We start from the raw sequence: 21,106 nt of genomic DNA, 5'->3' as shown, positions 1-21,106 counted from the left end.
TATAACCATGTGTAGTAATATATAACTAGACACTTGTCTTTATACTAACCACATCACTAAATAAAATATTGATGTCCAATATATATATATAGATTCATGATCAATTGAGATTTGTTAAGTTAATTGAGAAATGAGATGCAATATCAGCCTTTCATTTTTATTAAATGAGTGGCTCAGATTTTGCCACATGAAAAATATTTTAAATTAATTAATTATGAAAGGGCAGAATGGTAATTTAAGTTTAAAACAAATGAAACGTGGTTTCCAGCACTCTAATTCAATTCCATCCCCAATTTTCCTCCATTAAAGCAACGCCTTCACCAAATCTTTAACCAATTAGCCAATGGAAGGCGTTTCCGCCACCGTCTACCGATGAATCAGAGGCTACTGACGCTGCAAGGGCTACCAGCGCATCGCCGGCGCCGGTCACAAGCAGAAGATGCGAGTTGTAGAGCTAGGCGATTCCGGCGGGGTGACGCGGCGGAGGTCGTGGCGCATCAAGCTGACGCCGCGGCTGAACCTTGTAGTGAATCTCCTTCGATTTCGCTATAGTCAGATCGATCACGCTGCAGGCGATGTCTCTGTCACCGTCGGAATCGAAGCGGTGCACCTCCGATCTAAGGATGTTCCAGCACACGTCCGATCTATCAGTTTCAGAGCAAAGATCTCTCAGGTATTTTTCAGCGTTGTCGCCGGAATCGGAGCTGTGTGATTTTCTTGATCTTTTCCGGTGGCCTCAAAACTAATTCAAAACTAATTTGATTAGAAGAGCGAATTAAGTATGTTGCTTCATCTAATTTTGTGTTTTCGCATAGCATTGGCAGATTGAAATGCTAATTTGATTAGAAGCGCGAATTGTGATTTTCTCAATCTTTTCAATTTGAAACTTCAACTGTTTGATTGGCTTTAACTGAGTTTTGAAGAAACAGAAACTTCAACTGTTTGATTGAATTTTTTATGCAGTTGTTCGGATTTCGAGAAATCTCGTTATTTTTGGCTATGAGTGAAGGTTCAATTCGTAGGAGAAATCATTAGTTTATTGTTTTTCTCTAGAAATTTTGTTTCTTCGGCGTGAATCGCGAGCGTAAGCGAGGTCAGATCTGTGATCATAATGTAGTTGCTGATTCTCTACTATATGAAAATAAGTTCAGAATTTCGTAGCGGATTGCTGTAATCGACTTCGTCCGTTTCTGATTTTTCAGATTTTTTTTTATGGTGGTGTTGGTATATAAATCAATTCTTAATTTCTGTTATGCTTTGTGTTTCTGGAAAGTGTATTTGGTGTTAATTGTGATAAATGCAGTATATATTGCATCAAATTGTGTTTGCTTATTCAATTATTTGCTTGTTTGAGGTTGGATTTGTTCCTATCTCTGCAAACTTGAACTTAGGTAGTTGAATCTCCAAAAAAACTTCAAATTCTTCTTTGTGTTTCTGGAAAGTGAATTTGGTGTTAATCAATTGTGATTAGATAAAAATAATTGTTATTTTTTAATTATCAATTGTGTTGGATGTAGCTAGATTGGAAAATCAAGCTTAATCATAATGTACTCTAGATGTTTGGTGATATTCCTTTGTTAATGTCAACTACGCACATATAATGTCAACTACATATATAATTCATGTCAACTACACACGCATAATGTCAACTACATACATATAATGTCAACTATGTGTACAATCATGTCAACTACATATACAATTCATGTCAACTATGTGTACAATCATGTCAACTACATATACAATTCATGTCAACTACATATACAATTCATATCAACTATACACATATAATATCAACTATAAGTTGTTGACATTCGATATTCTCGGTATTGATATGTGAATTGTAAGTGTTTTTTTAGTTGTTGACATTTTAATACGAGTTGTTGACATTCGATATTCTCGGTATTGATATGTGAATTGTAAGTATTATTTGCTAGTTGTTGACATTTTAATACGAGTTGTTGACATTCGATATTCTCGGTATTGATATGTGGATTATAAGTGTTATTTGTTAGTTGTTGACATTTTAATACGAGTTGTTGACATTTGATATTCTCGATATTGATATGTGAATTATAAATATTATTTGTTAGTTATTGACATTTTAATACGAGTTGTTGACATTCGATATTCTCGGTATTGATATGTGAATTATAAGTGTTATTTGTTAGTTGTTGACATTTTAATACGAGTTGTTGACATTCGATATTCTCGGTATTGATATGTGAATTATAAGTGTTATTTGTTAGTTGTTGACATTTTAATACGAGTTGTTAACATTCGATATTCTCGGTATTGATATGTGAATTATAAGTGTTATTTGTTAGTTGTTGACATTTTAATACGAGTTGTTAACATTCGATATTCTCGGTATTGATATGTGAATTATAAGTGTTATTTGTTAGTTGTTGACATTTTAATACGAGTTGTTGACATTTGATATTCTCGATATTGATATGTTGAAGAGATTTGAAGATTTAAATGTTGAAGATTTGAAGACTTCGCAGCTAGAATTTTAGAGAAGATTTTAGAAAATTATTTCAAATATAATTTAATGAAAAGACAATTATACCCCGTGTTGACATAATGTGATAGTTGTTGACATTAAGTTAATCTTGTGAATTAGTGGCTGAGATTGCATCTCATTTCTCAATTATGCTAAAAAATCTCATCCTAACAAAACCCTATATATATATATATATATATATATATATATATATAGGGTTAGGGTCTTGTTAGGTTGAGATTATTTAGCTAAATTGAGAATTGAGATGCAATATGGGCCATTAATCCACAAGATTAACAAAATGTCAACAAATACTATATTATGTCAACAAGAGGGTATAATCGTCTTTTCATTAAATTCTGTTTGAAATCATTTTCTAAAATTCTCTCTAAAACTCTAGCTGCAAAGTGTTCAAATATTCAACATTCAAATCTTCAACATTCATATCTTCAAATCTTCAACATTTAAATCTTCAAATCTTCAACATTCATATATTCAAATCTTCAACATTCTTCAAATCTCTTCAACATTCAAATCTTCAAATCTTCAACATTCATATCTTCAACATTCAAATCTTCAAATCTTCAACATTCTTCAAATCTTCAAATCTTCGAATCTTCGAATCTTCAACATTCAAATCTTCAAATCTTTTCAACATTCAAATCTTCAAATCTTCAACATTCTTCAAATCTTCAAATCTTCAAATTTTCAACATTCAATAAAATAACACTTATTAAAATGTCAACAACTAACAAATAACACTTACAATTCACATATTAATACCGAGAATATCGAATGTCAACAACTCGTATTAAAATGTCAACAACTAACAAATAACACTTACAATTCACATATCAATACCGAGAATATCGAATGTCAACAACTCGTATGAAAATGTCAACAACTAACAAATAACACTTACTATTCACATATCAATACCGAGAATATCGAATGTCAACAACTCGTATCAAAATGTCAACAACTAACAAATAACACTTACTATTCACATATCAATACCGAGAATATCGAATGTCAACAACTCGTAATAAAATGTCAACAACTAAAAAATAACACTTACAATTCACATATCAATACCGACAATATCTAATGTCAACAACTCGTATTAAAATGTCAACAACTAACAAATAACACTTACAATTCACATATTCATACCGAGAATATCGAATGTCAACAACTCGTATTAAAATGTCAACAACTAACAAATAGCACTTACTATTGACATATCAATATCGAGAATATCGAATGTCAACAACTCGTATTAAAATGTCAACAACTAACAATTAACACTTACTATTCACATATCAATATCGAGAATATCGAATGTCAACAACTCTTATTAAAATGTCAACAACTAACAAATAATACTTACAATTCATATATCATTAGCGAGAATATCGAATGTCAACAACTCGTATTAAAATGTCAACAACTAACAAATACTCCCTCCGTCCCACAAAAGATGTCACACTTTCCTTTTTAGTTTGTCCCACAAAAGATGTCACATTTCCTCTTTTGGAAAAAGTTCCTTCTCACATCAATTATAAAATTATATTTTCTCTCACCACTTAACACACAAAATAACATCTCCTAAAATCCCGTGTCATTTCCCAAGTGTGACATCTTCTCTGGGACGGAGGGAGTAACACTTATAATTCACATATCAATAGCCAGAATATCGAATGTCAACAACTCATATTAAAATGTCAACAACCAAAAATTAACACTTATAATCTATATATCAATAGCAAGAATATCAAATGTCAACGACTCGTATTAAAATGTCAATAACTAAAAAATAACACGTCGATTCCTTCTCTCTCATGATTTTCTTCATGAATTTACGAACCTCATCGATTTTCTCCCTTTCAAAACACAAAAACAACCAACCGGTGTCAAAATTTCATTATTGCATTTTTACTATAAGTTGCCAAAAAAGGGGGAACACCAGAGCAATCATTTGGCAGAGGAAAAAGCTCAATTAAAAGGCGCACACAACGAATTGATTAATCTATTCCAAAATAGAATATCTATTATGAATCGATATAAACAAAAATTGAAGTACTGTAACAAAATCACACCTACAGAAGGTGTCGTCGTCGTCGTCTTCTGCTTCAAGCTGTGGTCAGGAGCAGATTGTTAAATAGCAGAGATGAATGGCGATTTGGAGCAGAGACCTCCAGGATATCCCCCACCTCCGATTCCCCCACCCTCCCCCCTCAGCACCGTCCCGATCCGCGCCACGTTATCCCCCACCCACCCCGGCGCCTCCGATCTCGCCTCCTCGACGCACCTCTCCGGCGAGGAGGACGGCGAATTCGAATTCGAATTCGAGCTCCTCCGCCGCCGATCCGCCGCCGCATCGCTCCAGAACTCCACCCACCGCGCCGCCCTACCACCGTCGCTGTCGAGGCTCCTCCGATTGTTCAGATTAAAATTCAATTTCTCGATCTCTAACGATTGGTTAATAGTAATTGAGATCTGATCGTGAAACAAGCTCGATTCGCGATCGAAGAAATCGGAGAGGTCGAATCCGCAGCAGAAGATTCGATTCTCGTCGACGTAGAAGATAGGGCAATTGTGACTGGTTTTGCTGCTGGCGTTGGTGATGCGGTGGAGGGAATCGCAGGTGGGGGTTTTGCAAGGGATTCTGGCGTAGGAGGTGGAGGCGTGGGAGCTGAAGAGCGGGAGGCTCTGGTTGATGCAGTGGAGGGAGGGGCTGCATGGAGAGGGGCTGCATTGCGTCAACAACATCAAAATATTTTACCAATTCTGCCCTTTCACAATTAATTAATATAAAAATATTTTCAAGTGGCAAATTCTGGACCACTCATTTAATAAAAATGAGTGGATGAAAATGGATCTCAATTCTCAATTAGACTAAAAGTTCTCAATTGATCACAACCCTATATATATATATATATATATATAGGGATGTGATCATATCATAACCCATAATTATGATGATAACCAAATAACCCTCATTTTATGGACGAAAAATATCATTTTATTGAATAAAAGTATCATTTTATGCATGCTGAAAAAATATCATTTTATCGTGTATAAATATCATTTTTAGTAAAAATGATACTTTTGACCCATAAAATGATAGGGTTATTAGGTTATCACATAAATATGAGTTATGATATGATACCTACATCTATATATATATATATATATATATATATATATATATATATATATATATATATATATATATATATATATATATATAAAATGCATCTCAATACAAAAATTCAGACCAAATCCTGACCATGAGATTTTTCAATCTAATGGTCAATAATTAAAGAAAAAAACGGTGGGTCATTATAAAGAAGTTTTAGGTCATAATATAAAATTTGGGTTTGAGGTCATGTTAAGATCATTTTATGTCATCCTTATTATAATGATATAAAAATAAGCTTACGATGACCTAAAAATGACCTCTGTATGCTCGGTTCTGTATTTTTGTATTAAGAATGAGTTTTACATAGATCAAAACTCTATGTAAAACTCATTCTTAATACAAAAATACAGAACCAAGCATACATATGTCATTTTTAGGTCATCGTAAGCTTATTTTTATGTCATTATAATAAGCATGACATAAAATGATCTTAACATGATCTCAAACCCAAAATTTATAATACGACCTAAAACTGCTTTATAATGACCCACTATGTTTTTCTTTAATTATTGACCATTAGATTGAAAAATCTCTTGGTTAGGATTTGGTCTGGATTCTGTATTGAGATGCATTTTTGTATTGATCATTTTCCTATATATAGGGATGTGTTAAGATGACAACACTTATTACCGTACCACCATTCTCAGCCTTAGATCTGGAAATCGGGCAATCATTAAGCTTCCATGTGGCAGCAGGTTTTATTTAATTTTAATCATGAAAAATTGCCCAGGGTAAATTTGTAACTCTCATCAATCACATTATTTCTCATTCCAGATTCACCCAATTGGATTCCAGATTTCATCCAATTCAGGTGAATTTTACGCGATTCAATTGCGCATCTCATCTCCAATTTCACTCAACCCATTCCATATGAAGCTTAATCCATTCCATACGAATATGCTCAATCCATTCCAATTTCACTCAATTTTTGATTTACAGAATCTCGTTCATCTAATATGGCCGACGAGTCCATTCTCAATTTTCATGTGTATTTTTGTGCATAGTTTTGGAGCGTAATGTTAATTGAAATCCATGAATTTCGTGAATTTCATTCTGCAAGTCGTGATCTGTAAATGAACTCCGTGAATTTACTAAGTATCAACTGAAATAATTCACAAAATAATACGAAACGGTATTAGACAATTCCAAGAAAAATCACACATCCTCCCTACATCATTATTTAAAGCATATCTCAAGTTCATAATCATCTCAATCCAATAGATTACTCAAAAAGGAAATAACAAAATCATGTTTTTACAATTTTCAGTTACTAAACGTGGCAAAAAGCACTAACTTAGAAAAATCATTCCAATTGACTCGTAAGTCAAAAATCAACAAAACCAATTGCAAAAGAAACATATAACAGTCAGGTTTATGAGGATAAAGTTTGAGCTTGAAATTCCTTTTCGTTTAGGATATATGATTACTTTTCAAGAACCTGCTAGAAACAGGGCAGTCCTTTTAGAAAAATTCATAATAAATCGATTTGAACTTGGTTTAAGCTGAATTTTGGTGACAATGTAGAAGACATCTAAGGATAACTTCTGGTAAAATATGAGCTGAAAATGAATTATTTTGGTCTGTCAAATAAGCCCCGAAACCCACGGTATCAAAGACATTGCTCCAAAGTTAATTTTCTTGATTCTAAAATAAAATGCCACAACACAAAATCAATATCATGCATCCCTTTATCTAGGTTTTCAATAATCCTACAAACTAAATGAAAATTGATTCAAGCCATCAATTCATACAACTTCATCCCCAACTACCAAGTAAAGAAAACTAAAACAATCAACATAACTAAAATCCCCAATTCTAGACTAAACATAAAAATTCTCACTTTTACACATTGACAACTAAAAAACACAAAGCTTGAATTCAAATCCACAAACATCAACTTAGGAAGTGAGATAATCCAAGGAGGAATTCAATTTCTACCTTAATTCGCAAGAAACTTGAGTTTGGGGAAACAAAGCTTCAACCTTGAAATCCATTAATGGAGGTTAGAGAAGTGGAGAAGAAGCCATGAGAAAAGAGGGGAAACTTTGCTGCTTGCAGCAAAACTCGCCGCCGGAGAGGCGACGGACGGTAGCTGCCGGAGACGGCCGAGTGTGTGGGGGAGGTCTAATGATGGGAGCTACGTCGATGGCAACCTAACGACAAGGTGTGATGATTTGGCTGTTGATCCAAGTGAGAGTTCAAGAGATTAGTGTGTGTTTGGGTGAAATGTGTGTGGGAGTATTCTAGAATCTAGATCCTAATTCTAGCGTGTGTGTGTGTTTAGGAAATAGAATTTAATTTCTTTATCTAATTTTATTTAATTATTTTCATCATATGGACGTGATACACACACATATATTATTTTAACATTTAGTTAACACACACATATAAGCACAAATTAAAAAGGCATCACACAATTGCTCTAATATTTTTCTAATTTCATATCAAGTTTCTAATACTATTAATTTCACCCAATAAATCAAATACAAACACTTAAAACCTTGTTTAGTTTGCTAGGGCGCATCTTCGGTCAAGTCAGACAACCTGCAAAACATTTGAAAATCAAACTCATTAGTTCAAAACGTTTACAAGTAATCAATTCACAATTAAATAATTTCAAAAATACTTTTGAAAATACCCAAAAATATAATAGCTTCTTTATTTATATTATTATTTATTTATGTTAAAAAGTTATGGGGTATTACAATGTAGTTTAATGAAACAATTGCAGACCATACTATTTGCTTCAATCTATTACGTTACTAATTTCACACCACAACAAGATTAATTATTAATTTTATACTATTTGCTTCAATCTATTACGTTAATTTTTTGTTCCTGATGTAGTTTTGATTTTGAAACTTAGTCATGTTGATTCTGATAGTTTTTAGAGATTGAGTTTTCATCGAATTTATGATGTATTCTGATATGTGATACTATGATTTTACGCAATACTTTGTTTTCTGAATATGATCTTCTGTATGTATACTATGATGCGGGTTTATGTAGTAAATATTGCAGGTTTATGTATTAAATATTGCAGATCACTTAATTGTTATTTGCATTGAATTGTATTTGAACTAATTCAAATTCTGTTTTATCATGTGTGATCCAGCGTGCCTCGACGATATTCAACCAAAGGTCAGCAAGTGATTCTGCAAGCCATTTCGTGTCCATGCGAGAGAAAGCTATAAAGTTGAACAGCGAATCATTACATTGGTGTAAACAATGTGGAGAATTGGGTCACCATCTGTGGGGGACAAATTTACTTCATGAATTTCATATGTAATTGTGTGCATAGTTTTGGGGACAAATTTACTCCATGGATTTCGTGATTTTCAATATGCAAGTCGAGATTTTGAATTGAACTCCATGAATTTTGATCTGTAATTGAACTTATGAATTTAATCTTCTCCGATTTGTAGCAATTTACTTCGTATTTTACATTCGTCCTAATTCGTTTGTTATTCAGTTCTTATGGTTATACTCTGTTTTTACCAGATTGCTGCATTATGTGGTACATATTGCAGTCCACCATATGATTAATTGCATTTAATTGCAGTTTATATATGATCTGCCTAATGTTATGTCTTTTCATTTTATCTGGTTGCAGTTTATATTTTGATGTACTTGAGCGTGGAACCAAATCGAAAAAAGTGGTCGTTACTTGGAAATAATTGAACACCGAGTTCGTGTCAAAGTCCTTGAACATTTTATTCGATCTTAACAGATTGCAGTTTTATTCTGCAAATATTGCAGTGTCACAAAGTAGTTTTTGCAGTTTACATTACTTTATTGTACTTCTTCCTAATGTAGTTTATTCAAACGATTGCAGATTCTTTCTCACAATATTGATTATTATAGCTTTGTGGTATGCAATCTTCCTTGATTTACTTATCGGCTTGCACACCACAATACAAATTGTTTGTAATTTTATACTATTGTGTTGAGATTTGCATTCACTGTAAATGAATATTGCTCCCTAATGATTGCATTGCAATGTTACACATATTGCAGTACAGAACTTAATGTATTGCATACCACCTTCCATCTTAGGCATACAAACATATTACAATTATCGGAAAGCTAACAACTATGCAACAATGAGCATTCAAATTATGTGACCAAAAATGTCTACACCACAATAAAGTCATCAAATTTTTAAGTATGAGTATTCACCAAATCATAATATTAGTCAATTCATTTACACCAAAAACCAACACTGAAACCAAACCTAATGTTTTAAGCTAAAAAAAGATCATTCATCGGTCACGATTTCTTGTAGTCCGCAACCATCTTCTCAACATCTATCAGTCTCTTCTCTTTCACCTCCTCAAAGTGTTTTGTCGCAATATTCATGACAATGTAAATAGTGTTGGTGGCATCCGGAAGAGCAGGGCCTTCACTCCCTTGTTTACTTTCACCATCACTGTTACATAAAAGAGTATTTCAATCTTAGACTATTTTAACATTGCATTTTTATCTACATTAATATGCAACCAACTAATGTAAATACTTAAGAATAAATGTTTACAAAAATGAAATATCCTGTTGCACAACATCATACACATGTATGCTAAAATGCCAAATAACTAAGTATTGCAATCCAAATATATGCAAATAAAATGTATCAAATATGCAACCATAAAACAAAATACTGCAATATAGACTCAGATGCACTGCAATGGGCAATGTACTGCCAACAAATTACTATGTTTCAAATATGCAAACCATATAACCAAATACTGCAATATACTCAGATGAACTACAATGGGTAAAACAATGTCAACAAATTAAACTACAATATGCAATCTATTTAACAAATATATAGACTCATATCCACTGCAATATGCAATTGCATTCATTACACTGCATTCAAATATACAGTAATCTGCAATCTCCAATACTATCAAATGCATTCACGTTTTATATCACTCTCAGGCACAAATGCAAATCATGTTTGACAACCGTCAAATTCATAGCAGAAATCACCAAAAATATGATCAACATAACAGAACCGAAATTGGACGAATGATACTTAAATACGAACAACATTAAAGGCTATAGTAGTTGCACAATCCAGCAAAAATTGACAAAATTCGATTAACAAAAAATACAATTTCATTCTCGAAACGAATTCCAATCAACACCAAACTACAGATGAGAAGAGGGTCATATCAATAACAGATGGAGTCCGATCAACATACCTTGTCACCAAAAACCCTATGTGCGGTGTAGAGGCGAACTGAATTCGCTGATAATCAGCTAGCGGTCGCCGATTAGACCGATGCATAAACTAGCAACCAATCACACATTAATACAACCGATCAGAAACTAGCAACCACATAAGCATAAAATTGGCCCAAATTCCATATACTAGAAGCATTGGATGTTTTTGGTCAGATACATTAATACAAGCAAATCAGCAATTGAACAAATCATCAAATCAACAATTCACTTCGAGTACAACAACACTTAATCCAATAGAAAAAAAATCACATCACAATACACATGAATGCAAGATAGGGTACAATGCACTACAAAATCCACAAATCAGTCAGGAAACTGGAACAGAAAAGAAGAAGAATTAAGCACAAAATGCACAAATCAGATAGCAAACAAAAAGCATAGAGCAAGCAAGATAATTCGGATTCATCAATGTTTAGTTATACTAAACGGATGACATCACTCAGATTCAAAAATAGTTTGAAAAACAAGCAATTGAGTCACGAAGCAGATTTGAGAAAGCAAACATAATCATAAACCAATCAAAATTAGAATTGAGAAACACAAACCCTCCAATATTGTTATAAAACAATACAATAATATGTTATACGATGCACTACAATATATAACATACAAAACTGCAAGATGTATCACAATACCAAATACAACAACATATGAGTTTTGATTCCAGATTCAATTGATATGATTACGATGAAGAAAATAAACAAAATCAATTGTATCAGATTAGAACATTATGAATACTAAACACAAAAACAAATCACACGAACAGAACATTCCCCCAATATTTTTAAAAAATAAATAAACACAACCGATTATAAGAAATATGCAGATTTCTTCTCCAATTAATCACATAGATTCAAAAATTCATTGAATGGATCATCACCTGAGCAGAATAATAAATCACATGAATAAGAATGAAACGGTAATTTCATTAAGTATGCAAATTTTCTCCAATCAAACGAAATAAAATTCATAGAATTATTGAGAAGCTGATGTGATTGCGTTTTCGATGGAATCAATAGCGGAGTTGGTGCAAATCAGCAACCGAAGTTGCTTCCAGTCCGCCGTTGAATTGAGGGTTAATCGTCGACTCACGGTGTAGAGGCGTAGGCGGCGTGAACTTGTGAATTTAGGGTTTCTCGTAGTGAATCACGGTAGAGAGAGGGGGGGAGAGAATGGAGAGAGAGAGGGAATGTGAAGAATACCGCTATTTTCGGGGATATCCACAATTTTGATTTGAAAATATTATGAATTGACTAAAATGCCCACGACTGCAATTTCTAATACACTAGACTGCAATTTGTATTATGTTAGTGAAATTTAATCATAGGCGTTGGATTTCCGGATCTAACGGTGTATATTGGTGTTATGTTGTTACCCTAACTATGGTGTATATATATATATATATATATATATATATATATATATATATATATATATATATATATATATAGGGGTGCACTATGGTGCCACCATAGATAGGATAACACCATACCACCAATATAGTCCGTTAGATCTCGTTTATGGACGCCTAGGATTAAGTTTCGTGAAAAACACGGGTTTGCAGTCCTACTGTATTAGATATTGCAGTCTACTGTATTAGATATTGTAGTCGTGGTAAACTGCAATATTGTTGTGGTAAGACTGCAATATTTAATGAACAGCACTGCAATCTGGTAACGTAAAATTAGAAATTTCCTATTTTACTCCTCCGTGTTTTTACACGTGGCAGCATGACAAGCACACGATTTTCAGATCCAATGGCCTAAAATGGTGGTATGGTGTTACAATAAAGAGGGTTGTCATCTTAATACATCCCTATATATATATATATATATATAGAGTCTCATTATCCACAAATCCACTCTTAAAGACCGAACCACCGAACCCTACCAAATTAGGGCTTTTAGATCTAGTTTTTTATGGATTAGATACATAAATTTATAAATTATTTTCACCTTCATCACGAGCCAATTTTAATTCATCTGAAGGTAAATAAGTAATACTAACATGTTACGAAGATTTAACTTCGTTCCAGAATATATTACTTCATTCTAGTAGGTTTTTACTTCATTCCAGTAGGTTTTTACTTCATTCCAGTACGTAAATGTGGTTTCGCCGTCGCGTGCCGTTCTTTCTCTCTACAATATCTATCACCAACGCCATGGCGCTAATATGGTTTAATAAACACATGGAATAATGTAATAAATTATTGGAATGGAGTATGTGTAGAAGCATTTGAAGTCCTACGAGAATGAAGTAAAAATCTTATCCAATGAAGTAATAATGTTTATGAATGAAGTAATAAACTCACTTGAATAAATTGCATTTTTAAATGTTAATCAAGCAAAAACCCACGTCAATGAATTTGAATGAAGCATATGTTGAATCATTTCAAAACCTATTGGAAGCAAGTAAAAACATGTTGTAGTTTCAAGGTATTACGTACAGAATGAAGTAATAGACCTATATAATGAAGTAAAATGGGCTTGTAATGAAGCCGAAAAAATTTTCACAAGCAGCACATCTCATCATAAAAACTAGATCTAATGGCCCAGATTTGGTCTCTAGTTCGGTCTTTAAAATTAGTTCGACATTGATCACAACTCTATATATATACAATTGAGATTTTTTATGCTAATTGAGAAATGAGATGCAATATCAGCCATTCATAAATGAATGGTCCAGATTTTTCCACAAGGAAAATATCTTTAGATTAATTAATTATGAAATGGCAGAATGGTAATATCATGGTACATTTTATTCAATAAATATTTTTTTTAATTTTTAATTTTAATTTTTAATTAATTTTTATTAATTTATTTTAATTTTTAATTTATTTTAATTTTTAATTTTTTTAAATTTTTTTAATTTTTTTTAAAATTTTTTTAATTTTATTTTTAATTTTATTTTTTTATGTTTCAACTACATATACAATTCATGTCAATTATGTTTACAATCCATGTCAATTACATGCATATAATGTCAATTACATGTACAATTCATGTCAACTACACACATATAATGTCAACTGTGTGTACAATCCATGTCAACCACATACATATAATGTCAACTATGTGTGCAATCTATGTCAACTACATATACAATTCATGTTAACTACACAATATAATGTCAACTACATGTACAATTAATGTCAAATAGTATTTATTGAATAAAGTTGTTGACATTTGATGTGTAGTTGACATGAATTGTATATGTAGTTGACAAAAAAAAAATGAATTTTTTTTAAAAAATATTAAAAATATAAACAGAATTAAAAAACTAAAATTTTTTAAAAAATTGAATCACATATCGAAAACCAACAAACTATAAATATACAATTAGAAGTGCGGTAAATACACAATTAGAGGTGCTTCTTACCGTCTACGAAATCAGTGAAAAGGATGCCAGCGGGAGCATCATTCTCCATGGATTGATTGATGACTGAAGATTGAAGGAAGAATTACAGAGATTGAATATCCACTTAAACTGAAGAAACGGAATGAAAGTGCTTCTTACCGTCTACAAAATCAGTGAAATGGACACCATTCTTCATGGATTGACTACTGACTGAAGATTGGAGGAATAATTACAAAGATCAGAATGAAAAATAGAGCATGAGATTAAAAGAATTGCAGAGATTGAAAATAAGGATGGAGGTTTTTTTGCTAAAGATTTGATAGATTAATTCCGAAAATAGAAGAAAGAGGGAAGGAGGAAAGCACCCTAAGCTAATTTAACGACTAACACTACCATGAAATTCATGATCCATAAGTAAGCAATACTAATTATTTAACCAAGCATTCTGACATACGAGTTCTCCATGGTGTACGACAACAACTCATGACACAACTCAATACATTTACGAAATTAACCGAGAAGATACAAATTAGGTAGTTCAGATATCAAATTCATGAAATGTGGTTTCAAATATCAAAATTCACAATTACACAATTACATGAAATTGAATCACATAGCGAAATCATAAAATTGTAAATACACAGTTACACGATTATTCAGGGAGTTCATCTATATAATTCACGATTAAACGTGTTTCTTACCGTCTGGAAAAGCAACAAAACCATCATTCTCCATGGATTGAGTGATGATTGAAGATTTAAGGAAGAATTATAGAGATTGAATATCCACCGAAATTGTTTGAACAAAATGAAAGTAGCGCATGGATGAAAATGAATTACAGATATCGAGAATAGTGATGGCGATTTTTTGCTATAGAATTGATAGATTAATGCCGAAATAGAAGAAAGAGAGAAGAAGAAAGACCGTGTTTTATGTTTGAGGAGAAACTGCTTGAATGTGATTTCCAGATATATCCTTTTTGCATTTTTAATTAATTTTTTTATTAAATTGACTCTGCCAAGTGGCAGGCTAGCAATTAATCTGGTCCAAAATCCAACAACTCTCGTTGGTGGTATAGTGTCACCCAAAAGAGCGTTGTCATCTTAGCATTTCCCTTTATATATATGTATATATATATATATATGGTCATATTCTAATGCTTATAGCACACTAATCCAAAATCAAGACTAAATATCTACTCTTGGATTTTAAAATGAGTGGATAAGATTAAAGCTCACAAATCTCAATAAATAGTAGACAAAATGTCAACAAAAGGGTAATATCGTCATTATGTTATCATATGATAATTTTCGTGGGTGTTTTTTTATATCAACATTGTGTATTACAAATATCAACAATATGACATTAGAATATCAATACAAGGACAAGAAAATTTCAACACATTTTTATTGAGATTGGACATGCATAATATTGAGATTTTGCCTACAATATATTGAGATTTTTGGTTGCATTTGTTGATAAAAGCTGCTTATCAACATGTACGAAAATTGAAATATAATTTATCAAATTTCATCACCCGAACATCGTCGGAACATATGCAATTGAGATCTCGTTGGAATCCTTATTAAATTATCTTTAATTTGATATATTTTTTGCGAAAAAATAATTTAAATTGAGAGAGTTACGTAAATTTAAAGATTTGAGATGATTTTGATGAGAGAGAAAGTAGTTAGTTATAATTACTACATATAGGATTTGACATTAATACCCTTTAATTTAATTAATAATTATTTAAATTTAAAATATACTACACTTGGCATTATATCAACCACAAGATCTTCTAATCTAATGGTTAAAAATTGGTCTCAATTTTGGATTGCTAATTAGTTAGCAATTGATCATCTCCCTATATAGTAGGAGGAAAAGATTTGGCTTCACAAGGTAATATCTTCTTTCCTTCTTTAAATTTCCGCCTAGACTGCATTTGACAACTTTGCGTGACTTTGGTAGAACAGACATAACTCTCTTCACAGAAATCCGATTGAGTAGATATTGGTACCATCTTGAAGCTCTTTTCAAGATGAAGAGAATGATGTGTAGAAAAGCCCTGATCGGACTTCAGAATCGCCGGAAAATTGAGCTTGAACACAGCTGTCGTGCGCCGCATTTTTCCAGAGGTCGTTGACAAGGGTGTAGCGACCGTAGGAGAAAGTCAGAGCCCTCTGGAGTCTTTGCAGCGACCGCTGCGCTTGTTCCAGCGGCCCGCTGGGCGTCCTTTCAGTTCCAGCTTCCGGAAATTCACCTTTTTATGTCCTTTTTCTGTTCTATTTTGCACATTTCTTACAAAACACGTCAAAATACCAAAATGGATAAAATATGCAAATAATGGATATGTAATGCAACTTTGACACTCAAAATGAACCAAATAATGGCCTTAAAACCATGCAAAATCCGAGTGTATCACTCCTCCAGACGGTTGAGGTTGGTAGCCTTATTCGACGGCGCCTCCGATGATGTGGCTACCTAGCTTACCGGAACTAACTTGGATAGCCCCGACGCTGGCCCGAGCAGTTCTCGCCGGCCGCGAAGGAAGGATTGCTAGGAAACGACCAACTATTTGATGGGGGCAAAAGCGACAATGCACTAGGAGAAACAACCCTAAAATCTAGGGCAAGCCACCCTATAAATTGTAGGTCACTTGGAGAGAGAAAGGGAGGACTCGTTCAACAACTCACTCTCTCGGATAACTCTAGTTCCAGCAGCAGTGGAGACTAGCTCCTACACTTATCGTTCCTCGCCACCAGTTCATCATCTTTGTAGCCGAAATATTATTCCACCGCCCGAGGGGCAAAACAATCTTTAATTGCTTTCGTAGTTAAATTTTAGTTGTTGTTTCGTTTTAAACCTTTGCTATTTTCAGTTATCTTTTGGATTTTGAAGTGTTTCGTCTGGATTTAATCTTTATGAAGTTTATTTTACTTTTTGTTAATCTCTAAGCCGCAATGTTTGATGGGGTTTGGTGCCCTTGCACAGCGGAAGACTTGTACAGAACAAATAAATCAGACAAGGATCTATTTGACCGATTATGCGATTAATCAATTTACATGTTAAACAGATAATTGCATGCTAGAACGCAAATAATTCATGCTTAGAAAAATATAAATCCTAAACATGATTTCTACGGTTTAGGGTTACCGATTTTGATTCTCCAAAGAATCGACGATTGCTTGCGCCTTCTCCACGATGATCTTCAATACTAGACCATGGATCTTCTCTCTAGTTCTCGAACTGTATTTCGATATCAATGTGGGCGGATCTCATCGGGATACTAGGACTTAATTAAAGAAGACAGAAAATTCCTCACGGAGGAGGAGCTGAGAATCTCACGGTGGAGAATATATTAAAAAAATCGTCCCTTTCAATTATATGTAGTTGGACATGATTTTTCATAATAATGAATCTTTATTCTGTCTCATTTATTCTCCTCTTTTTATTAAGTCTCAATTAGCTTTTTACTAATTAAATTGAACCCACAATTTAATACAAGCTTATATTGGAATATTACGAGCAATCACTACAGAAGTAATATTGACCTCCCCATCCAAAACCGAAATTACAAGTAATCCGGGTTTCCGTTATTTATATTATTTATTTCCCGCGCTTAAGATATAAATGTCCATTAATTAATTAATGTCTGCTATGGACTTAATTAATTAATATCTTATTAATTCCAAGAGTGGACTTAGCAAGAAACACTTATTTATTATTCATAGAGTAATGAAACTCCAACTGGCCAGTTTTTGAATAATAAAACCTTGTTCGAGCTCCTCTTGAGGACATTATCAAACGAGACTCACATCGCGCACGATTCAACATAATAGCAATCCTAGAACCGCTAGATATTAATCACCACTACCCAATATATCGGGATTATTGGGTTGCGAAAAACCCGCACCATTTGATAAGTCAAAGTAATGCATAATCAATACCGTATGCACCATGCTAACCTACATTGATTAAGAAATAGTATTTTATCAAGACCTAGTCTTTCATTAGATAGCATAAAGACACGTCTTGCTGTTAGATCCATTTAGTGTTATACCACACCAACGCCATCTTATTTCAGAAAGGCTTAGAAATAATCGGACTGACATTGCAACTTTTCACGATAGGTAGTCTAAGCCTATCTGGGTTGTGAAATTCTTCTTTTTCTTTTGCAAAGCATTGCATAAAACCGACTGTGTTACCTTAAAATGGACGACGCCCACAACCAGTCTACTAAGCAAAAGACTTAGACTTGTTTGCTTCTTATACATTCAAATGTTTATAAAACATCTTCTAAATGCACAAGCAAACACAATGTAATAATATACTGATTCTGTTCGTCCGAAATTACTCAAATAATATTGAATCGGGTTAAAAGTGGATTGTAGAATTTTTCGTATACAAGCAAGATTTTATTCGTGCGAAACTTGCTCGAAACATGCTTTTCTATACACCAAACCTAACAATCTCCCACTTATACTCAAAACATGCTTCCGAGTATACCCACTGCCAAAAACTCTCCCACTTATACTCAAAGCAGGTCTTGGTACTAGATATATCGAACCACCATTCATTTCACATCATGTTTGAACATGTTGCCACAAAGGCATTTTATGTAAAAAAATCTGCTTGGTTGTTCTCTGATCATATCTTTTCAACCATAATGTCTTTGTTGCGTACTTGATCTTTAATTAATTTCATCTCTCCATGTAATTGTTTAGCTTTATTAGCTCGTGTGTCCCTTGAGTTAGCTTTCACTAGATTAATCATAACCAAATGTAGTACTCATAGGCATACTTATTAGGAAGATACTCCTAAGGTAAACACATGTTCAGAGGATGACTCACTCGATCACTGATTAGTCATAAAACTAATTCAGTGTAACCCTAAGGAAATTACACGAATGACTAGTAAACTTGAATATAACGATTAGTCTTTCTCCAGCACTATGGTATAATCTTTACCTTAATCAAAGTCCTTTGCCATGGTTAATATGATATATACTTGCCATGCATAAGCATAACTAATATCAAACTTAGTACACATTATAGCATACATGAGACAACTATCTCCGAAACTAGTCTCATAATTCTTGATCTCACTAAGCGTCAAACGACACTTGACTAGAGACAAGACAATTCCATCTTGAAAGGTATAAACCTTTTCATGGAATTTCAAATACTAAAATGTTCCAAGCAATATATGGATATAGGATTCCTAAGAGAATGTCAAGATTATTTCTAGCAATCTTAAAAGGACTTAGATGCTAAGAATGTAATTAGTTTCTCTTAAATCCTTTATCTTAAACTGGGCAGACAGTTTCCTACGCCAGATGCCAATCTTAGTTGTTTGCAACTTTTATAGATTTCATCATCGTAGAGTACCAATAATACCATATGTAATGAACTTTCAACTTCCTTGTGCTTACAACACTGTTAAGGACACAAGTCAAATTCCAAATATTTGACAATTTTGATAAAACACATATACTCTTATTTAGATGCTTGCCTAAGACCACGAAGGTCTATACAAGCTTTCAATCATGCGTTTCTTGCCCTTAATTACATATCCATTAGAATGTTCTAGTAGATGATTTCCTCAAGACTTTTATTTATAGAAGGCTGTCTTGACAATCATAATACATACATTCTAATTGATGTAAGTTCTAATAGACAATATGATCGAATATAAATCCTGGCACAACGATAGCGAGAAGATAATTCTCTTTGGGCATAATTCAGTGTCATTGTCTAGCCATTTGAGATCCACATTTACACGTGCAAAGATACTTGCTCTCACTGACTGACACAACTTATAGGTAGTATTGCAAGTCTTGTAAAACTTGTTGTCTATCTTAGATTGAAATATGGAATCTATCACCTTTTCAAAGATGATTATCCAAATTAACCAATATTAAATTGTAGTTATAGGGATTATGTTCAAGTTAATCTAAGACTGAGTCTTACGACACTCTTAGACCCATGAACTTGTTGTGTTCCAGTGGAACGTTCCCACTACGACATGGTTCTTACAATCTTAGGTACTGAAGTTGATTTTATTAGTGCAAAAGTTTCTAATGGTATGACTTCTTGGTAATGTGGAAAATCCGATATCTCTCTCTTTATTTTGAGAGTTATCACGCTGTTAGGCCTGTAGTTCATCTCTTGATCTTCACAAGAATTATATCTTTGAAGATTACAGAACTTATAACGTTACACCATTTGGGACAACCTTAAAACATGCCTCAGTAATCAACTCCAATTTCTTGGAGACTTTTCGAAGACGTGTTGGAACAACATTACACCTTGAGATGTGCTAGACTAGAGACGCTCTAGTCCACAACTCGTGTTTTGTAGAAGGTGCTAATGTTGGTAGTTTCCTTGACACTATCCCATTAATGATAAGATTTTAATGAGTACAACTCATCACTTAATCAAAATTGTCTTAGAAAGACTTCGATTCCTTCTTACATAACTATCCCATTCATTAGAAGAATGTTTGGATTCGTCAATGGAGAATAGACTCCCACTACTGATCATAACCCTTTGTTCGTCTCCTTATGGTGTAAACCATTGAGACTTGCTAGTCTTTCTATGTCGCACTTCTATAAGTGTTCTGAATCTCTTGAATAATCAATTGATTCTAAATTATAGTGCATCAAACACATTGTCGACTTTCAAGCTATTTAACAAATTGTTAAAATCTTGATAGTCTAGATCAGTTTGAACAATCGCTAAGTATTTTCTGGCCTTAAGATTAAGAGCCATAAATACTTTATCATT

The 21,106-nt window shown here is 33.2% G+C and overlaps 1 protein-coding gene and 1 long non-coding RNA gene across 2 annotated transcripts; one reads left to right on the top strand and one right to left on the bottom strand.

The window, feature by feature from the left end:
- The first annotated feature begins 408 nt into the window (after positions 1 to 408).
- Positions 409 to 1,035, top strand: LOC125220337. The gene is made up of 2 exons (XM_048122499.1): positions 409 to 673; positions 964 to 1,035. The coding sequence occupies exons 1-2, from the start codon at positions 440 to 442 to the stop codon at positions 1,033 to 1,035; spliced, it is 306 nt and encodes a 101-aa protein (XP_047978456.1). The 5' UTR covers positions 409 to 439.
- Positions 1,036 to 9,883: 8,848 nt separating this feature from the next.
- LOC125218331 lies at positions 9,884 to 11,233 on the bottom strand. Its single transcript, XR_007175940.1, has 2 exons — positions 10,919 to 11,233; positions 9,884 to 10,140 (listed from the first exon to the last, which is right to left on the bottom strand). It is a non-coding gene; the product is annotated as an uncharacterized LOC125218331 (long non-coding RNA).
- Between the last annotated feature and the right edge of the window lie 9,873 nt (positions 11,234 to 21,106).

The sequence above is a fragment of the Salvia hispanica genome, chromosome 4 (genome assembly GCF_023119035.1).
Source record: "Salvia hispanica cultivar TCC Black 2014 chromosome 4, UniMelb_Shisp_WGS_1.0, whole genome shotgun sequence".
Classification (NCBI taxonomy): Eukaryota; Viridiplantae; Streptophyta; class Magnoliopsida; order Lamiales; family Lamiaceae; genus Salvia; species Salvia hispanica.
Note: the sequence above shows the minus strand (reverse complement) of the source record. Positions and strands in the feature narration are given on the sequence as shown.